Here is a 22793-nt window from a genome sequence, read left to right as displayed (position 1 = left end):
AAAAGATGTGTACAGTGAGGTTGTTTTTTTTTTTTTTGTATCGTTGAATTGGTAAAAAGATCAAACAGCTCATAGAAAATGAGAACTATTCTCCTTTCTTCATTTGTTGGAGACACAGCATCTTTGGGAATTCAACCTTAGGATAAAAAGTCATTGTAGAGTCTCCTATATGATTGAAATGGAGATATTCGGTTACAGCTGATGTTGGGATTTTTGACAAGTATTTCAAAGGTGTGTAGGCCTATTGTCAAACGCAGCAAACCACAGGACATATAGAAAGAGAGTAACACGGTCATCTGGGTTTTATGGCAATAAACATTACCTTAAAGCAATTTTAAATGGATGATCATATTTATTTTGCTTTTTAGGAATGATTGTAGCTTTAATATTGCACTTGTAATCTTGTATTTCTAATGTGCATACTGCTTTCCAGAAGAGGGCAGTCCATACCCAGCATCAGTTGTTTTCCATTATGTTCTTAATCCAAGGAATATAATTAGAAACTCGAACATAGACTCCTGGTTTCATGGGTTGGGCGCAGCCAAGGCCCCAAGAGGTGACTCCATGTTGGACAAATCTATCTTGGTCCAGACAAACTAGAGGTCCTCCACTGTCTCCCTAAACAGAGTGAGAAAGAACAAAATGAGAGCTCATATGTGAAGAGTGTTGTTCCCAGAGGAGGCACAGAAATGGAACTGCCTCTTGCATGAGAGGTCCACATACGTTATAAGAAAGCACTAGAGCTTTCACCAGAGATGAGTTTTCTAATGCATGTTGTTGAACACTGTTCTTATAACCGATGTTGATGATCACAGCCCTCTCTTACCTGGCAGGTATCTGTGCCTCCATGAATATTCCCGGCGCAGAGCTCGTGTTTTTTGACTCTCCCATTCAAAAATTCAGGGCGGTTGCATATTTTATTCTCAATTACAGGGAAGCCAGTTTCCTTTAAGTAGCCTGCACCAGGAGTTCCTTTGCAAGTAAACAAAGTAAATTATAATTAAAAAAACAACAACCCAGTGTGATAAATGACAAAGATAAATGAGCATCTTCATAAAACAAATATCAGGATAGGAATAAGTAGTAAAATATGCCGTGTTTATGCACTATGAACATATTTTCCATGTATAGGATGGAGTAACTCCATAGTCAGTAAGGGTTATCAGTAGTATCACAGTGCTTATCACCTTCTAGCACCCATCAAAAGACACAATACAGTGATTGCCCTTACTGCTCTCACAGTGAATCCACATGGGTCCAGTCCCCATGCTGTATATGAGAGTCATTCCCAAGCTATTTTATTTCTCTTGGTCTGAGAATACCTCTCTGTGGAAGAAAGGAGGAAGGAAGTAGGCAATTGAAAATGTCACGATGGACAGAAGTAAGGAGGCAGAAAAGATATGATTCTCTTCTCAGCCAAGACAAAGTGGGAGGTTTGAAGATGGGAGCATTTTCATGTTCAAGTGAGATCTTCTGAACCAGGCTGATTGTTTGAAAAATCATTTGAGAGAATGAGCAAACTCATGTCATGTATTAAGAATATAGCCTAAGTCTAGAAAAACTTTCCTTCTAACTATGTAAAAGGCTGCTCTAGGGAAAATAGAGTAGATTGAGAAATAAAAGCAAATATGTGCTTAGGTCTCATTCCTCTCTTTTTGTATTGGTTTTGGGTATTCCAATGTCTGGAACCTCACTCTGAGAGGTTTAGAAGAATTGAAATCAGAAGGAGGCATTGGAAAGAAAGGCAGAACCGTACTAATTGGGATGAAAAATGTATGCATGCAAGTTTTTAGGGGGGGATATTTCTGGCACAGAGTGAGTGTACTTTGGATAAAAATATATACCAAGCTCCAAAAATGGAATGTTAATTCTGTCTCACCTTTTGTATCTCCCCATCCTGTCACATAGCACTCCTCTCTTCCTCCTAGCACAGCATTTTCTTTTGGCAAGCAGACAGGAATTACCTGATCAGTGATGACTGCTGGGCTGAAAGAAACAAAGAAAAGACTCACAGAGGGTCAGTCATTAGATCATTGATCCACCTTTATTTTTCTACGAAGATTTTATATGAAGTCAGCCTTTTTTCCTTGAAATTCTCAGCTTCAGGTAAGGTTTTTTTCTGAAATTCAAAGCCACGTATATTTTAGGCTCTAATCCCACAAAACATGATGAACAAAAGGAAAAGATCTGAAATGGAGAACCATTCAAAATAAAAAGATATTAAAAATACTACAGTAAATATGAAAGGACGTGTTCACATATGATTAAAGCATAGACAACAAAGCCTACCTTGCTCTGCCTGCACCCAGTCTATTTATATGTCACTTTCAAACTGGATGCTCTTAGCATAAAGCAGAGTTTTAGTCAGTCTGACTTACCTCTGTGTGCAGATTCTTAGCTCGGTTCAACTAAGAAGCCACTTTAATTGTGCTGTGTTTTGGATTTTCATTGCAGCCATAGAAAGCTAAGTACAAGTGCATGTTCATATCTGCTTGTAGCTATAGATGTATTCCTACCTATTGCGTAGCATGCTGGAGTTTCAGACCAGTGGAAAGAGGTGCAAGAAGTGCTAACTTGGATACTGCATCAAAAGTGTGTACTGCTTGCCTGCACACAGGACAACCTGCTGGAAGAACTCTCCCCACTCTATCATGGAAAAGGTATGGGGTCACACCGTGCTGCCATTGTAGCTTTCAATCCTCATGACATTACTAAGATAGAAGTGTATAGGGAAAGTTATGGAGTGAAAGCTTTTCTAGGCACAACCTCCTCCTGCTGTGCTGCCTCCACCATACTTCACAGCAGCTGGCTCCCAGTGCACAGCTAGCACAGGTCACCATCTCTAGCCCTCCGCCCTCTTCAAAACTGCGTTTTCCCTTTCTGAAGCCCTTCACTGAATCACCTTAGCTTCTGCTGGAGCTTCTGCAAAATGGGAAGAAAGAGAGGGTCACAGTATGCATAGAAACACACACTTCCATAGCACCAGCAACCAATCACTGTTTAGTTAAAAAGCAGGCAAACCAAAATTTTCCTGTCGGAATGAAGGAATGCTTCAGGTGAAAGGATACCTCCTCAGTTTTAGTAGAGCAATGTCCGCCCTGTGAGGCTCCTTGAACAATTTCTCAACATCTCTTTTCTGCACTGATGTTTCTAATGCTCTTTCTTCATGTAATCCAAGGTATACTTTATAGGAAGATGGCCGTGATGACCTATTGGAAATGATTGCACACAGTAAGCTGATAAACACACATCCAGGACATAGGCCACTTATGATAATGTTGGGCACCTAGTGCTATCAAAAGCAGAAAAGAAAGCCAGCTTTGGCGTAAGCTTATTTTTGTAATCACTTATTCTGGCAGTTACCACTCAACACTCTTCGGTTTTCAGTCAAAACTGCTTTAATGGATGATGAATAGTTTCGGCTGAATTCTTGACTGTGCAAGCTGAGTCGAGAGACAGCTCAGGTTGGTTATTGGGCCAGTTTTATTTCTCCTGTTATTTTCTATCACATGTAAGAAAATGCTGTTGCAGTCTGTAAGAGATACTTACTTTTCTAAGCAGTGAGAAGCAGTAAGAACCCACTGTGGGTCTATCAGAGTTCCCCCACAAAAATGCAAGCCATAGCTGTAATAGAGCAGAAAGACATGAAAAAAAACATGGGTTTAAAGTGGTAAAGTCAGTTGTGTATCACTGTAGTTCATCAGGTAATCCTTCCAGCATAGCCTTTACAAACTAAAGAACATATTCTGCATTTTTATTCGGAATCAAATTCTATACTTTCCTTGAACAATATTTTTTACAATGATAGGAGTGTTATGTATACATTTTTATAATGAACACAACTAGATTTTTTTGCTCTTAACCAGTATTTTTACTACTGGAAAACCTAATATGCACCGACGTATACCTTCTGGGAGGTTATGGCTTTTATCCAGCCCCGATCCCAGTCAAAAAGCTTTGGAACTGGACTTGGTTTCTGATCAAAACCATATTCCAGACAGCTTCCACTGCTTTTAGGATAGTGACTCTACTGTGGGATATAGTGACAGATTTAAATTCAGTCTTCCTTATGGTGAAATGATAACATTTTTCAAATTACCAATTATGTCTGTTCTATAGGTATTTATCATAAAAAAGAGCATTCTTGGTTAACTAAATTACCTTTTTTAAGATTAGAAAACACAATCTAATTTACAATAAATAAATAGCTTAATAAAGTTTATTTTCAACTTTTAGCTTAGAGGCATTTAATTCTTCTACTATTTTTAAATACAAAACGCATTTCTCTTTACAGTGTTGCAACCACATATATATATAGCACCCTGTGAGATGCAAAGCCTTCTTGATTGTAAGGCCTCATGCAATGAGGAGGGGCTGTACCTTGTCCGGAGACTGATTTGCCAGGGCCAGGAGTGTGGATGTGAAATACACCCAGCAACAATCCTTTGAGCACACAGCTTTGGTCTGAACTTGGCCTTTCCACACTCATACTGAGCAGGAGCTACAGAATAAGAAAAAGGAATCACTATGAGGAACTTTAGAGTACTTGCTATGCATTCTCTATGCGTTCAGAAAACTAAAAGTTGAAACTCTTACATTTTTCTATTCAGCTTACAATCTGTAGTAAATTATACACAATGCATCATCTACATCATCTATGTTTTGTTAGATTTCTCTTCATCTGGGACATTTAAAATGCCTGGTAAATCTTTTTTGCATAACCTCATCAAATTACATATGAATAGAACTACAGTGAGGTAGAAAAAAGAAAAAGGAGTGGAACAAAGAAAGAAACAGAAGTAAATCCTCCCAACACCTTTAAATGTATTCTTATGGATCACAGCAGTGCAGAACCTGCACTGCCAGCTATATTCAAACTAAACACAGTGATACAGAACATAAAATTCAATCACTGTCTCTGTGGAACAACATTTTGTCTGCTGTTATCTCGGGTTCTTTCAGCACTTCAAATGTCTCTGCATCATTCCAGGTGGGTAGAATTTGTTTAGCCAGGGGAAGATGACCTAACAACAAGGCATTTAGATTTGTTGTCAGCAAAAGGAATTAAGTACTGAAGCTAAAGGCAAAAGCCATGTTCCCTGCTCTTTGACTGAGCAGACAGTAAAGTTATTCTAAAAAGAAATTGGAACTTCAAAATGCAGTCAATGATCATGTGTAAATGCTGTTTTCCCTTAAGAGTCCCAGCCCAAGTCTTTCAAGGCAGTAGTATTTTTACAGTTATGGTATGTACATATTATAGAACAGCTTTCCTACTCTTGTTTGTTCTATACTTGGGTTTTGATCAGAGATCCGTAAATATAGAAGCATGTTTTCCAATCAGCTGTGCCACATGACCAAACAGGGTATTTTCTTCAGGACCAGCCCTATTTTGAAATATCTGGCAAAACCTCCATGAGCTTCAGTGGGCTCCAGGTAAATCTGTTGCAGAGTTTGGAGATTCCAAGGAATAAGTACCATTCTTAAGAATTCAGGCACTGATGTTGAGCATTACTTCACTACAGCCTTATTTTCCTATCTAAAGATACTGCGCTGTCTTAGAACAGTCTTTCAGATTAATTACTGAATGTTCCCCAGCAGTCATAAAAGATGATAAGAAAGGGAGATGCTAGTCTTAAAAGGAATAATTACGGCACTTGGGAATGTCACAGTACTCCCAGGCTTTTCTTGGGTCTGTTGTGTAGCACCAAGGTCCATTCACATCTCCATCAGGGTTCCTGCAATACTGTAAAAAAGAAGGAGGACACTAGCTATTAACAAGAGGACAAAAAACTTATTGATGCATGTTTTAGAATAAAAACAAGTTAAATTGGGGAAATAAATTTTACTTCCTTTTGTACAAAAGTTTATTTTTTCTTTTTTTCTTTCCATTTGCTCTGTAAGTTTTGAAAAAGATCACAAACATGAAATTGTCCTCTGGCAGCAAATATAATTGGTGAAAGCTCTCATCCCTCAAAAGCATGGGAGATCTAGAATGGAGTTCTCTAGAGCAATACATTGCCTATTTCCACTCCCACTGCATCTGGCATTATCAGAAGCATCAGCTCTCAGGTCTTTTCACATCCACTGTGTTTGCGTGACTGTGAGGCAAGTGGGCATTTTATAAGCTGCTCTTGCACAACTTAGTGATGTCTATGAGTTCCAGGGCAGGGTCACAGTGTTCACCTCACAGAGGGTGGCTAGTTAGATGAATTACTCTTTAGGGTTCCCTGGCCGTGCTGACTGATCTCCATTTAGAGCAAACACATCACACAATTGCATGCGCTCATATGGAGGAATGTGAATTTAGTCACTGCCATCTGAAAGTGAGTCTCATGATCTGCCTGTGTATTCACTGATCACCCTAAAATACAGCAAACAAGACCACTTGGCCCTGCAGCAAGATCTCACTTCTACAGGCTTAACACAATTCTGGTCTTCCAGAGTATCTTCATCATTTCTGCCCTGCCCAGGACTAATGTTCGGTAATGTAGAGAGGAGAGGAGAAGAGGCATGGACAGAAATAGCTTGCCACACTGTCAACAGGAGCTGGCAGGAAGAAAACAATATGAACTCCTGGACCCTGAATTCTCATCTCAGGCTCCTTGCAATTTAAGAAATACTAGCACAGATATTTTTCTAGTTAGCTTCCCTTCTCTAAAATATAACTACATGTCTAGGAAAAAGAAGAGGATAGTCGCTTCCCTTTCACAGGAATCCCAACCAATTACATTATTCAAGAACTAATAAGTTATGGCAGGCAGCTTTTCATATAGCATTTCCCCAGTCTGTGCTGGAATTCAATACAGGCTATGTGATGCTATCAGAGAAATGGCTAAAGCAATCTCTAAAATCATGTACATGGAGAAAAAAAATAATTCAGGCTGGCAACATCAAACAAGCTCTTTATATCATATATGTAGTCACAAACTGGACAAGTACTGTACATAGAATGTTACAAGATTAGCAGCCATTGGCTGTAAACAGAAGATTATTTAATGGATATTTACATTAGGACTAGGTTAGAGATGAATGTTAGAGATGGAGAAGATGGAAAATGAGTTACAGAATGGATCAGAAGCATGGATATCCATGCATGATTGGCTGCAGCAGTAGCTGGTTTTGCAGGGGAGAGAATTAGTAGAGGCTGAGGGTTGCAGTCTATCAGGTATATAAGCCTAAGGAACTTGCACTGAACTTTGAATCCCTCACCATCTTACCTGTTGCTGTTGCTACTGAAAACTATGATCCTAGATGTTTTTTCTCTGTCAGAGGAGGCAAGTACTGCCCAAAGACCAACTCCAGATAGTCTTCAGCAGTGGGAAAAAGCAAAAGTTCATCTGAAGCCCTTTGGCTACACTGCAAAAGCATGTGACATTACTGCTGGCTATCTCTGTTTGTCCCAGTGAAGAACAGACTGCTCATGTCAACAAGAATTAACACGATCAGGTTCTTGGATTGAACTGAGGAAAATAATTTACAAAGACCTGGCATAAAATGCATACTGAGGGACCGTGAAAACGACAGGAAAATCTCAATGACAGCAAGTATTAAATGAATAACTGCTTACGTTTTTTTCCAGGCCTGATTTTGGATGAGTCCTGGGAGTGAAGTAGTCATGTTTATGTGGGGTCTGAGAACTCCACTCTTGACAAGTTCTGCCCCTTGCAGTTCTTGCTACTGTCCCACGATAATCTATACCATTTGAATGAATGCAATCTGTGAAGAAAGAGGAAAAGAAAATGATAGTTAGCTGTCAGCAATTGGGTCACATCCATATCTGATGGTGGTGAAGCAGAAATAAATTTGAGGAAATGCTATTTGAACTTATACGTTTTCCTTAATGTGTGTACATGGAAAGAAGGACATAGTGTCAATGATAGCTAGCAATCACATTTTGATTTGCTTGCATTTGAAAAATTTTCTTCACTATTATGATACACTTAGATCAAGGAAGCTCAGATACAGTTGACCCTCTTTGACTCCAGGAACCAGGTCCACAAAGACCATGCGCTCATAAAATCTTTTCCTTATGGACATTGATGCCTACCTATCATGTTTTACAGTATGTAAAAAGGTCGTAATGCATATTCAGGAAAAACTATTAATTTTCAACCTGAAGAAAGTGACAGAACAAAAAATGAAAGCTGCAGCACTCCAAACATCTACTGGACAATGAAGCTGCATCTGAACTGAATTCAAAAAGCCAGCTGTCCTCTGGTGGGAAATGAAGCCCAGAAAATATGAATGCATGGCACATGAAAAGACATTTTCAGAACATTTGCCAGCAAAATGCCATCACCTCTGTATTTGCTGTCATTGCTAATAGGATTCCCACCAAAGTGTGGATACTATCAGCCATTTTTTTCCCTTGTGCTTCCAGTACTGCCAAATGTAATAGATAAAAAAATCCTATATTAATCTAAAATCAAATCCATAAACTATTGTTTAAAGTTCTACAAGAAAGTTCAGAAAATGATGTGAGTGGATAAGGTATTGTATTAAATTCTGAGATTGTTTAGAATTCTGTCTTTCATCCTCATTAAACTCTATGATTTTTACATATAAAACATCTTGCTTGTTACAAGTGTCCCTGGGAAAAGCAGAAAGTCTTCTCACCAGGATTTGGTTCCAGAGTTGTCTGAGGAGGTTTTGGTAGAGTTATTTGCACATTGTCACTACATTTCTTCAGGTTGCAGTACTCCCATCTCACACTTGGGTCCGTGGTGTAGCACCATGGGCGGCTATCAGCATCTGGGTTTCTGCAATAATTCTGCCTCAGGTCCCTACAAATGCAAACATATTGTAAGCCTATCTATGCCACAGGCCTGAGAAGAACTTGAAAGAACATTTTAGGAAGCAGGGGTGGTACAAAGATCATGTACAATGTCTGACAGAAATCCTATTTTCAGCATAAAGAAATCAAGAAACTTTTGTAGAAAATTTAATTACAACAGGTACTTATTCATTGTTTAAGGCATATAGTAATAATACTGTTTACAAATCCAGATAAGTAAATGCACGTGTTTTAATGTATATCAATCCCTTTTAGTTTTTTAAATAAATTAAATTTAATCCCTTCTAGTTTTTCAAATAAGTTATTTTTTTAAGAAGAAATAGCTTTCTGAATAAATAAATAACATAAATTAGGAATAAGAAAATGATTTGTCTCCTCTACAGAGCTCTAATGAATGGCGGAGTAGGAACCTATGACTTAAATTCAGGAAGAATCTCATCTATAGAAACAGTTCATCTCAGTATAAGAGAAAGTTCATGAAAAATCTTAATTTCTTTAAAAGTAATACAGAAACACAGTTAATTAGCATTCTAAAGCACAATAGTGACAACTGGAAAATACTTCCAGATTTAGAAAAAGAAAAAAATGAAGGAATAACTTTTAACAAGTGTATCCCCTTCCCAACTTCAAAATCTTTGTTGTATAAAGGTGCCGCAAATAAAAAAGAATTCATGAGTGATCACTCTTGAATGAAACAAGGAAATGAGAGATGCACATACGCATTTGGGAACTGTTCTGAAGTTTTATTGTGACGGTGTGGTGACATTGAGTTCCAGGCTTGACATTTCTTCCCTGTGATAGTGAAAGATGCCGTACCACGATAACTCACACCATTGCCTTGATAGCACTCCTCAGTTGCTTGAGCTTGCTCAGGCTGATCAACAGCTGTAGTGAATAATAGAAACCTGTTAGATAGCATTACAGAGAGTGACAGTAATAATACAACCGAGCAGTCACCTAAAGTTTCTTGCAACCAAACACAATGACGCGGCACTTCCATACTTCAGATACCTCCTGTTGTTCTTACCAGGAGTGTCTGGCTCTTTCCCATCACAAGAGGGGATGGTGCAATATTCCCACCGAGCAGTTGCATTTGTGGTGTAACACCATGGCTTCTTCTCACCATCAGGGTTTCTACAATAGTTTTCCTCTAAATTCCTGAAACAGAAAAGCTGGCTAAGAAAAGCCTCTCATGGAAACCTGATAATGGTTATGAACAAGGAGGGAATGCATCTTGCTTCCTAGTTTACTGTTGCATTGACAGGTGATTAACTTCTGCTGTCATTTACTCGTTCATTTACTAGACGAATAACTGCAATGCACCAGTGTTTTGGATGTGCTAAACCAGACATCTGCTAGATGAATGTATGACTTCATGCAGTGCTTTGAGGCCGAGAGCAGGACAGCAGAAACACAAGGTGAAAGAATCCAGCCACAGGCAAATATAAAAGTAATAATTTTCTCATTTTACTTTGCTTTACCTGAGCAACAATACAGTAGAAGGATGAACTGAAGAAGGAAAAAGATAACTAAGCAGAGCTTGAAAGTCAGAAGAGGAGACACTTGTACCTAAGAACAATAAAGTGAATAAAAAGAGGATAAACGCATGAAAAATCAACTGAAACGATGTAATCCTACAGGTAATGAACTCTAGTGTAACATAGGGACTTTGCACAACAGCTGAAGAACTGAAGAAAAATGAAGTCATTCTGTGCCTGTACTTCTCATGGACACTGAATAGGGGAGAGGTTTCACTTACTTGCAGGGATAGTTTTCAGGAGTGCGAGCATGTCTGTGAGGAGTTTGAGCACTCCAGTGCTGACAGGTATTCCCTGATTCAGTAACAGATATCTTGCCTCGATAGTCTTCTCCTCTTCCTGACAGGCACAGACGCCCTGGTGCAGGTACAGGTGGGGGCGTTGCTATTGCAAAAAGGAACTGAAATTAAACATGGCCTTCTAAAAATATAAGAAAAACAACAACAACAACAAAGGCAACAAAGCACTTAAGAGCTTTAGAGTGAGGTAGGAATTTTAGCTTTCTTACAGGCAAGGTTCAAAGATCAAAATGTTTGGAAAGTCTAAAATGTAGAGAAAACATCTTCTTATCTTTTCTGTCTTGCATTTTAACATTCAGACTCCCAGAAGGGCATTTGTGTCTGCCCCTTTACAGCAGCCAGAAACAACACAAACAGTGCTAGCAGCCCCATCAGAACATAGCTGAAAAGTGAGCGTACAACACTGTGGCTGGGTGAATGTGGCAGGCACATCAGTAATATGTATAGATGCCGATGCAAACATAAAAGATGTGTATGCAACCTGGTGAGAACTAGGTACAGAAAGGATGAGATCTGGTGAGAAGGCCCAAGGAAAAGTATTGTGGCAAGGACAGGCCCTCAGGGGAAAAGGAAATTGAAGTGGAAGAGCAAAAATCCCCCTAAAAACAACCAAAAGTTTTTCAGAACGAATGAAAATGTCATCAAAAAGGGAATACAGAAGGAGCACCAGAATCACTGAAAAAGATTGTCCTGGAGGAACACATGGGGGAGGAGAGATGTTTTCCAGGAAAAAAAAAATTAGAAATACCTATAACAGAAAACTCTAGCCTCAAAAGAGCCATCAGAGGCTCATTTCAAGGTTATATCTTTTATTTTTGTTCTTTTTTTTCCTTCTTTTTTATGAGATAAAAGTGAGCAGTCTTTTATTCTTTTATTTTGGAGGCTTAATCTTCTCGTTCTAGTTCTTTGCACCACTCTGAATAAAAGAAGTCTAGATGTCTTTGTGTCTAGAGGCCTAGACGTCAGACTCACTGCAACGAGGAACGTCACAAAATTCCCAGCGTTTATTCGGGTTGGTAGTGAAACACCAGGGCCGAGGTTCACCGTCAGGGTTACGGCAATAGTTCATCTTCAGATCCTTCTCTGGAAAACTGAACAGGTAAAATTGATTTTAAAGAAATCACTAATGGCTGGCTGTGACAATTAGCCTGTCTGGGGTAAAGTGGTCTTTGGGCCACCATGGTGATAAACAACTCACTTTTCAGGGAGGTATCCATGAGAGTGAGGTAGCTGGGAGTCCCAGCGTTGGCACGTAAGCCCAGATGCTGTTGTTGCAACTATTCCATGATAGTTTTCTCCGCTGCAGTGCATGCACTCCACTGTAGGAACAAGTTCAGAATGAAGACAAGAGATAGAGTTCCTGTGGAATTTGTCCATAAACATTCACACTCATCTCATGTGAAGATCAAGAATCTAATCAGAACAGAAGGCTGAAAGACAACCATTTTTGTCAAAGTAAAATTTTCTTTTTCTTGTTGACTTGAACTAATTGATTATGGTATTCCATTAAAAAACATGCTATAGAATATAGTTTCTAAAAGAGATGAATTTAAACTGCTGATCTATAATTGAAAATCTGTTCCTTGCTCCTGTCATGTTTAATTGACTTTTGCACTAGCAAGCATCATTTGGTTGATTCAGCTCTAGGATTATGACATTTATCTGTCATTCTTTTGTCTAGGGAAATTGCTCTTGTGCAGCTGTTTTGGGAGATACATTTGTGGTCAATGTTAAAAAATCTCTTCAGAAAGTTCCAGATTGAACTAAGCTCAAGTTTGGAACAAATCTGGAACAAAAATAAAAAAATCTGAACAACTTCTCATTTTTGAACAAATCTTCTAAGCAGGGGGAACAAATTATATATGTATACTCACCTTCACACTCTGGGATGTTACAGTAATCAAATCTGGTAGCAGGATCTGTTGTGTAACACCAAGGTCCTTTTTCGTCATTATCAGGATTTCTGCAGTAATTTTCCTCCAGCCCTGCATCAAGGTGTTTTTCAGGTGTGTACCTGGAACAGAAGTAAAATGCAATTGGAGAATAAGGGAAATGTCACAGTTGTTCAGTCGAGGACTGTAGAAGTGAAATCTCTGAGGACCATTTTGAAGATGTCATTCATTAGAAGTCTCCTTATTGCTATTGAGTGCCGTTAAGTCAAGGGGTAGAAGTGTCAGAGCAGCAGACTTCAAGAAATTTGTTGTCTTTATGGCCAGTCATGTATTTAATATTAACATTTACTCTAGCTGTTCAGTTTCCAGTAATTTTCACTCAGCCAGGTACTTCTGTTCACTGAAATGTGAGAGTTCTCTGTGACCTGAATGTCATGTTATGTCAATAGGTGGTTACTATAAACCCAATTGAGTGTTTTTTATTAAATACAGTAAATACTGTTCTGTTGATTGTCTATGGATTCACTGATAGAATGATGTAGTCTGACTCATTGGCTACATATTATATTTTTCAGCCAAGAGAAGACAACTCTTATCCTGAGATTGATGAAAAATTCTTGTTTGAACAGAACCAACTGCTTCCCTGTCCAGCATTCTGCTCATGTGAGGACGAAAAAAGTTAAACACAACTGCCAAGACTGAAGAAGTCCCCTTTGATTGTGCAGCTCCAATTGAAATTCAGACTAGAGAAAGATAAGTGTAAGAAATTATTTTATATTAAGAATTTGAATATCAAATGAATTGCTTGTAAGACTACTCAACACAAACAAATGGCTTAGCAAAATTTCAGAAGAACATGAACACATATGATAAGACCATACTTAGGTTTATGGGGTGCAGTATCAGCCCACTTCTGGCATGCCACACCCTTCTGAGTTTTGGCTTCTGTTCCTCTGTAATCCTTCCCTCTACCTTTCTTGCATTCTAGAAGATAAACTGAAATGATACATGCTTAATTAATTAATTGGTATCATCACATATCCTTTAGAATTTAGCATATAAAAATCATTTTTTTCTTTAAAGTTCACAGTGTCATGAATGAGATTTAATTAATTCATGATAGTATGGTGAAGCAATGACTCTGCAAGACAAAGACAAGTTACAACGCTTGAAATTTTATATTATATATGCCGTTCTACTCTTAGCTTTTGAAACTTAGTCTCTTCATGGAATGAAATAAAATAAAATAAAATAAAATTAAATTAAATAAAATAAAATAAAACAAAAGGAAGGGAAAAGGAAAGAAAAGGAAAAGGAAAAGGAAAAGGAAAAGGAAAAGGAAAAGGAAAAGGAAAAGGAAAAGGAAAAGGAAAAGGAAAAGGAGAAGGAGAAGGAAAAGGAAAAGGAAAAGGAAAAGGAAAAAAAGGAAAGAGAGAGAAAGAGTTAGCAAAGAAACCCTGTCTTTTTAAAAGCCAAGGGGAGCATTAATGCTGACATCAGCCTGGTGTTTGCTTTAGTAGCCTTGAAAACACTAAATTGTTTTATATTATTAATAATTAAATTAAAGGAGAACTGAAACCTCAGTGCTTTCACTTATCTTCTGGCAGGAGGAGGAAGCAGCCATAATTCCACCTCAGCCTTTAAGATTTTCTTGGAGGACTGAACCACCATTTTCCCAGCAAAAAACTCCTGACTGTGACATGAGAGCTGATGTGCTAGAGGTGTCTCTGCCAAGGCATGCCAGAAGGAACTCAGATCTCTGCAAGTTCTCTTGGAGCTTCTGCATCTACAGTTTAGGGAGAGTCACTGCCAGGCTATATGTCCTCTGGCCTAGAGAACAAAGCAGCAAGCTCAGTATCTTATATACACGAAGTGGTGGGTTCACAAGATATGGTTCAGCAGCAATACTGGCTTGAAGTATTCCTGACTACCCACAGCACCTTATTTTGCCGAGGCTTCATCACATTGCCTTCACAACTGCATTAGTGCAACTGTTGGCATGAATATGATGTGAAAAAGACCAAATTTGAAATAAAACTGTCAAAAAAGTCTCATATGCTATAGCAAAAGTATAACCTCAATGAGGCTATATGGAAAAAATGCAAAACAGTGAGTGAGGAATATCAGGCATCCATAGCCAAAGAGAACCAGCAGAACTTCAAACCCTCATTCATTTGCCCTAACACTAATTAGTGCACAAATTTTTCAAAATGTACTCTTTACGGGACCTCTCCCATACAAAAGGAATGTATCAAAAATTACATCGCAAGGAGTATCTGTTTCAAGGCTGGTCTACAGCGCCAGCTCAAGCAGTCTCAAGGCACATTCACCATCTCTGAACTGAAAATCACATCAACTTTGTTCACTTCTCAAACAGCCAGTAAAAGTTAAATGGTAAAATCTACTCATAATCCCCCTCAAATCCAAACTCAGTGGCCAAGATATTCCCAAATCTTTCTTAGTGTAATTACTTTTTGTGTTTATTAGCCTATGAAAAAATAATCTTTGTTAGTCCCTTATCTAGTCAGTTTTTTATTTCCTAAAAATTCTAGATTGAATTGGCACAATAACCTAAGTTCATTTTTTTTCAAAAACTTAAGCATTCTTCAATTCTCTCCTCCACTCAACATTTTTTAATGCACAAGGTGTAGTTATCACCCAGTTCCTCTCTTCTAGCAGCAATAAAGCAATCTCTTTTAGATTGTGGCCTGACTTGTCTCAGTGTCTTTATGCAATGTCTGTTATAACATAAGTCTGCAGAAATTATGTCATTTTACACAAATCTACCTTGACAAAAATGGAAAGAATGAACGCTTGAATCTGAAAATGGATCCATATCTTCTGTGGGCTGGTAGGTAGTTTAGAACTGGATTTATGAGTCTTACCTTCATTTTGATGTGTATATATGGACAAATTTACTCTAAAAGTTTTAACTGGAATCCCTCAAACAGTTTTGCAATAAGTTAACAATACAAACCTAAATAACTGAATCAGTTAAGTGACGATTTTTTCTGTTTGCATAAACTTTTGACCGTTTATATAACCTTTAAGTTTCATTCAGTCTGATGACAAATAACTAACTTTGATCCCCAATCTCAACCCACGTCTCTTTGGGTTAACTATTTACAAACTGGTATGTGGAGAGCATTGCAAAAGCCAGTTTTAATTCTTACTGCTTTTTCAATAACCCAGAGAATGTTAACTTTCTGTATTATACCACATATCATAGGAAAAATAATTCTCAAAGCTGTAAGTTTTGCAACAAATGCAATCCTTCTCTTTGAAAGCAATAATAAAGATCAATTGGGTCGCATATAGCAATTGCTTTCACTCAAAAAAAAAAAAAAGAAGGGAAAAAAGTCTGATTTCATCAACAGTAGTGTAAAAACAGCTGGACATGTTACAGGAATTTCTTTGAAATGCAGCAGCTCCTAGGGATAGTGATATGATCTGTCTAGGTGAAAACTACATTTTACTTAGTGTTCTGTCACAATTCATTAAAATTATATTATCATTAGAATGGGAACATAATTATTTAAGACCCTCTGCGATGAAGGGATGTGCAACTATCTGACACATACACACTAGACTACTTAAACATGTTAGCTAAGATCTCAAAACTATCCAAGATTATATCCAAAATGATAGTAGTTCTGGGAGTAAAACAGTAAAAATGGAATTTCTGCTTGACATGAAGTCAGAGAAAAAATCCAGCATCTTCTCAAAGATTATATAAATAATGAAGATTGTATAAATGAGAAAGATTATATAAATAAGAAAATCTACAGAGAATCATGGAAAATGTTAGCCTGAAATGGTCCTCAGAGGTGTTGGTCCAGTTCCCCATTCATGTTCTGTGCTGGATGGGGCTGCTGAGAGCTTTGTCCAGTCGGTACTCACAGCCTCTCTGATCAAAGTGGTTCAGTGCTTGCACACCCTTCTTTGAAAAATTCTTCTCCTTATATCCTCCACAATGTCTGAACACAACCTCATTTGGATGCTCAGTTGAGATTCAGCTAAAGCTAATAAATTACTACATAAAATCTTGCATGTGCTAATTGCATGACACTAGCTTATCTTTTCAGGCTTTGTGGGTCAACAGAGGAGTAAGGATGCAGTATGCAGAAAGGTGCCTTTCCAATTTCTAAATATTCTCAAATGTCTTATTTAAAAAAAAAGAAGTTGCAAATCATCAAATGGTGAAATGGAACATTCACAAAGTCAATAAACAAAGGGCTTTACTAATTCTATTAAAAGGTTTATTTTATTATTACATTAAAAGGATTATCTTTTATGTCTGAATGATCAGTAAGGATCTCTTTTCTCCTCGTTGCATTATGTCAGAGAATGATACAATGAAACTTCCATTACATTAAAAATAAAATAAATTCCTTCTTCCATCTGTATGACTAGAGCTCAGTGATTGTGGAAGTCAAAAGTAGTCTTTAAATCCAATCACTTGTCTGCATGTAGAATAAAGTGATGGATATTTAAAAGAGATAATTAAAAAATTGGATAGTTGCCATTTCTTAAAGACAGACTTACTATTTGCTGAATAGAATAGAAAGTCAGATATACTTTTCTCAAAAAGTCCTCATTCATGGCAAAACTATCTGGAAACAAAGTATATACAAAAGGGGAAACCAAAATACTAGCACATCAGTTAATTATATCATAAAAACATAGATTAGAATAAAAAGCTTCACCAAATTAATTAAATGAACAGTGCAAACATCATATAAAATATACAAATATGGTCAAAAGCACTCATTTTTAACTGGAACACGGTTAACACTCTAATAATTCTGACAATGCATGAAACTAAAACAAAATTTATTTGCGTCCCCCCCAGGGTAAGCAATAAATTTTGCTTAGAGATATACATGAAATTCTTTGGTAGTTTTCATCAGTTTTCCACTGGAAAAAAAGGCCTATCTCAGGAACGATTGTCAGCACATGTAGCTCTTCCTACTACGCTCAGCAGAAACAGAGAAGATGCAGCTATAGGTCATTGGCTGGTTTAAAAGGAGAGGTACATCAGGGATACTTAAGCACCTCCTTTACTGCCAGCAGTATCTGTGTTCTCAGAGCAAAAGTAGTTTTTTGAGCCTTGTAGATCCCCAGAATTTAGGTACTATTGCTTTTCCAGCAACGTGGCAGAAACCAGATATTAGAGAAGGGCTGATATACCCACTTTGTGTGACCCAGTGATGACCCAGCTGCAATAGTGTTATGGTAGTCTTTCTCAAAAGGATATCTTAGTGAAATAATACCAATGTGTAAACATACTTCTTTTTTCATAAAGAACTGCATTTGTTCTTCTGAATAGCACTGCTGTTTTGGTGTTCTCAGCCAATGTTAAACACTGTTGGTCTTTACTGGTGAATAAGAAGGCCCTGTTGAAATTAAGAGGAGAGAGCAAGGTAAGAAACAGTAGATGAATATATGCATTATTTTCCTGAACACCCTTTCTAGCGTTATCATTGTGGAAACACTGCACTTTGGCAACGTTTAAGATTCAGCAATGTTTTGCAAAGCACTGAGTGTCTTATCTCCCATTTTCAGTGCTGACATGAACTCCTACGTCTCCATCGCAGTTAGGTTGAAAGGGAGCCATGTGAAAAACTAAGACATGGGTTAAAAAGGAGCGTTTATAGTGTGCCAGAGACACCAGAGAACATGTTGAAGAGGATACATGCAAAAATGTTACTGATCGTTCAAGAAGCAGGATATTTTACAGTATTCAGCAGTTACCAAGGAACAGATAAAACTCAACAATACGTCATCATAAATTACTTTGTAATAACTGTTTCGAGTCATCATTACTTGAAGCAATGCAAGCACTTTGGATAGCACACTCATTTGTCTTTTCAGCAAGGGCGTAGGCTATACGTCTGAAAATTGAGAGGGGGTGGTGTAACCTTTACAACTATCTAAGGAAAACTTTTGGTAGGCTAAGTAATTTCTGTTGTTGACTTTTCTGATTCAACAAAGAGCAGTAGCAACATGGCATTGAGTGGGCAGGTCTGCACCAGAGGACAAAACACATGAAACAATCACCATCATGGTATTCCTGCCTTAAATAAAAGCCTGACAGGGAATCAAGTGCTGGAATGAGCCCTGCAGTTCATCAGCATTCTGAGTTCAGAAAAGTGTTCTGCAGAAGTGGTTGACCAAGGACTCGTGATGATTAGAAAAGAAAATCTCCCTGCCTCATACAAGAGGGCAGCCTCTCACTGCAGTCATGGTTCTCTCTCCTCATAACTCCAGTTGTCTGCTTTACAGCTGAGTTTCAAGGGGCTTCTGAGTCTTAGATGTGGAAGGCTCGGAAGCCTGAAGCTCAGAGCATTAGGCTCTTCTCAGACAGCATCCTGGTGATAAGCTGGTGGTACAGACCAACTAATATCTTTCATGGTTCGTGTTTCCTATCCCCCAGTGCTTTGTTAAATGCAGGTGCAGAGAGAGTGCTTGGGTGGAAATAGGGCACAGGTTTAGATGTCTGTCTCTTTCTCAAAGTAAATAGAAGTTACTCAAGTCCAAATTCCAGTAAAATTCAGAATAATGAATGTGTCTGCAGGATAATAGGTAAGGCATAATCGTGTAATTATCACTGTTCTAAATTTCCAACCAATTACTTATGACTCTTTATTGTGAAAGGAGTGTAAGAGTCCAGATAAAACCACACCAAGCTGGTTTTCCATGTGCCAAACTGTGCATTAAGAGATAATAATGTTTTCCAATGAAAATCCAACATAGTTTTCTTATTTTTTTCTGCTTCTGCTTGTCTTCATCCATGTCTCTGAGGCACTGACTTTCTGTATCTTTGTAGTTTTTCCAATAGACTGCAGAAGCATATACTCCTAAGAAATCCCTCAAAAGTTCAGTCAGTAAGTAAAGTAGACTGCTCCATGATCTGTGCACGTACGTGATTCCATGATCTGAAACATGGATACAGGAACCAGTAGCAGAAATTACCTGCAAGTAAACTGAGTTTCATTTTCACATTGCTTCGCACATTCTTCTTTACTATTTGTCTTATAAATTTGCTTCTTTGAGTTAAGCAGCCAAGCTCCCTCTGTCCTCACATAGCTGTCTAGTATGCTTCCTTGCACTAAAAGGAAGAAAAGAGAAAGAGGTAAGAATGTGAATGCTGACATAATTAATTTCAAACTTTCATATTAAATCCTTTGACACCTAGTTGAAAAACATCATCATTTAATTACAGTAATAAATCAGTTAATAGCGACAGAAAGCTTTTTTTCTAATCTGGTTAAGGTTCGTGTCACTGAAAACCCAGGGCAAGCAGGGCAGAGACTTGACTTGAACAGTGCTTTGGTCATTCTGGCATTGCAAGTATCACAGACCTAGTGCATAAGGTGATGAGAATAAGGAATAGAGGAAATAATAGAAATAGAGGAAATAAGAGAAAGAAAGATACATGCTTTCAGTGACAGAAAGAACATTGATTTTCTGTACTTTGGAGAAAGTGGAGGGATAAAACACAGGAAATATATGAAACAATTGTTTAGTGCTGGTATCTATCCACAAGAAACAAGGAACCATTTCAGTTTTATCAGTTCCACTGTAGATGCCTTTTTTGTTTTCAAATGCCCTTGAGAGAAACAAGCCATCCTTGGTCACTGTGGTTTTCACTATGGTCATTGTCAGTTTATCATTTTTAGTAAATCTGGAGTTGAACTTTGCTTAATAATCAAGGTAGCAGATGTTTTCCTTTATTCCAGTGAACTGACACTAGACAATGAACTGGTAAATAACTTCACTGTATAGCCCCTGAGCTACAACTGCATGTGACATATATGTGATGCTAAAAAATACACCTACGTTAACACATGAACATCAAAAAATGCTCAAGTAGAATCCTCTTGTAAAGAAGCTTGCCATCTAGTGGTTGTTTTTTTTTTTTTCTTCTGTTGCAGCAATACAATTTCTGAATGTTTAGATACAGATCACAGAACCATGATTTTCATGATTTCTAGCAGCAGGGTGCTAGCAGAGTTGCATGAGTCCTGTGATTTTTACGGTATCTTTATCATATGAGCATATGACTTTGTTGATAAACATTTGGCTCTGGGATTTGTCCATTCTCCATGGTTTCAACCTCAAACAGGCAAGTGACTCATGTTTTTTGCAACACATCCCAATCCTGCTCTGTGCACTGTTTTGTGTTCTGATTTACACAGTTGCTGAATAAAAGGCATATATTGTGTGAATCATACATACCTCAGCTTCCTGCTCATGTGTTGCAAACATGCTTAAAAGAGGGTCTTCTTTCTTCATCTTCTTCCAACTCTTTTCTTTCTGAGCCATTGCCCAATGGCAGCAGAAGGAAGAGAAGGCAGCCTTATTTCACTCCAGCCTACAGCCTCTGATTAGGGGACTTTCCAGGGCTATTCAATCATATTTTTTAAATGGAGGAAATGTCTTTTAGGCAACTAATTCTCCTTTTCCTGAGTAAAACATCTGTAGTGTGAAACAGACTCACTGAATGTCTTTTTTTCTGTATGCATTCTACTGAAGATATTGGCTTTAAGGGTTGAGTAACATTATGCATTAAAGAAAACCATAATTAAAAGTAAAATGAAGTTAAAGTGGAAAGGGATACAATAAAATTAATGTGACAGGCTCACTTATTACGCTAGGTATTTCAAACCAACAATGACATTAAGATGTAGTCAGTTGTGAAAGAAAACATTAAACTGGGTTAAAAAATGTCATATGCTGCAACACTCCATAAGGACCTTAATTCTGCCATGTTTTGATCCCTTGACATAATATTATAATCATGGTACTTTTTAAAAATAAAATATTGATTGGGTCATAACTTTTTTTCTGTTATAGTTACATCGCAGGGTATAATGCTTTAAGAAAACAATGGAAATATATGCAATCAGAATAAAAATACGATACATTTTCTTTGCACCCTTTTTCCAGTGTCTATGGAATTTTTCAGTGTTAGATGTGTTACTGCCTTTTTCAGAGATGCATATATTTATAGCAATTTGATGAAGGATTTGTGAACAAAAGCAAAGTACTGCAGATAGAAGTCCAAATGCTGTTTTTTTCCTCCCTCATATACATTCCTAAGTACTTGAGTGTTCTGCTTGATCTGAGTGAGGCTGTTCTGCTGCAAAAACATAGCTTAGAAAGTGGAATTTAAATGAATATGATTATTATTAACATTAAATAATATCTAGAATTTGTTAGGTTGGGGCTTGTCTATAAAATTTCTAGTTGCTAAAATCTATTCATATATTTTTCTATCTGTGACCTATTGTATATTTTCCATTTACATAAGAAAAATGTTACTGTATTTTATTGTTCCTTTTTTTTTTAGGTACATATTAGCACATTCAGGAGTACATTTTAGCTACACTTACTGCATACTGTGTATGCTGTAGATAATGCCTAAAATAAGATAGGACACAAATCACATCATTGTCTGAAGGTCCCTATCATATAGAATGAAATATTTCCTGTTAAGACTGTGGCAATGAAAATGTTTGAAACTATGGTGCATGAAGGAATCTTCCTCCCCCTCACTTTATTTTTTTTATGTGTGTGTGATTCTATTTTTAACAATACTTAAAAAAGAAATCAAAATACATATCACAGTATTCATCGATTACAGAGAAAAAAATACAAAACAAAAAACCAAGAATCTTAGGATAAAAGCCAGCTGAAACCAGAGACAGCCATGTCTTTTTAGCAGACTACTTGCCGAAGGTGTCCCTATTTCTGGCCATTTGGCATGCTGGTAAATGCTGGCCAGTTGGTTCCTGTGCAGATGCCAAGGCTCTTCTGGTGTCTCCAGCAAACACCAGAGCGACCACAGCTCTGACTTTGTTCACCAGCAGCTCTTGCCCATTGTCCATCTAAGTGGTGACACATGGATTTGGCGACCCACCTGCACAAAATGAAATCTGCAAGCTTTTGTCCCTGATCTCTCCCACGCAAGCAGAAGGAAAAAGACTCTTACCTGAGCTGAGCAAGAAAAGAAGGAGCAAGGTGGCTTGGCTAATTCCCATTTTGGCCCAGCTGGAGGTACTGGAAGTTGTGTCTGTCAGTGCACAAAGTTTTATTGACTTGTACTGGGTTGAGGAGGCATCAAACAAACAGGGCAGGCAGATTAAGTTAATGATTCTCCCACACTGTGATCCCCCTTTGCCACGGAGTGGCACAATGCTCAAACAACCTTGAATTGGATATATTACCAAATCAGATTCAGTCATTTGTATTGGATGCTGGGAAA

The 22793-nt window shown here is 37.8% G+C and overlaps 1 protein-coding gene across 1 annotated transcript; it reads right to left on the bottom strand.

Annotated features, from left to right (window-relative positions):
- LOC110396057 (plasminogen-like) lies at positions 414–22569 on the bottom strand. Its single transcript, XM_021391344.1, has 19 exons — positions 22521–22569; positions 19499–19634; positions 17813–17919; positions 13405–13519; positions 12506–12645; positions 11830–11950; positions 11604–11722; positions 10554–10716; positions 9822–9952; positions 9514–9679; positions 8617–8783; positions 7568–7716; positions 5650–5743; positions 4381–4501; positions 3550–3624; positions 3069–3209; positions 1880–1986; positions 827–972; positions 414–618 (listed from the first exon to the last, which is right to left on the bottom strand). The coding sequence occupies exons 1-19, from the start codon at positions 22567–22569 to the stop codon at positions 457–459; spliced, it is 2409 nt and encodes an 802-aa protein (XP_021247019.1). The 3' UTR covers positions 414–456.

Source organism: Numida meleagris, chromosome 3, assembly GCF_002078875.1.
Source record: "Numida meleagris isolate 19003 breed g44 Domestic line chromosome 3, NumMel1.0, whole genome shotgun sequence".
Taxonomy (NCBI): domain Eukaryota; kingdom Metazoa; phylum Chordata; class Aves; order Galliformes; family Numididae; genus Numida; species Numida meleagris.
This window is presented reverse-complemented; position numbering and strand designations above follow the sequence as displayed.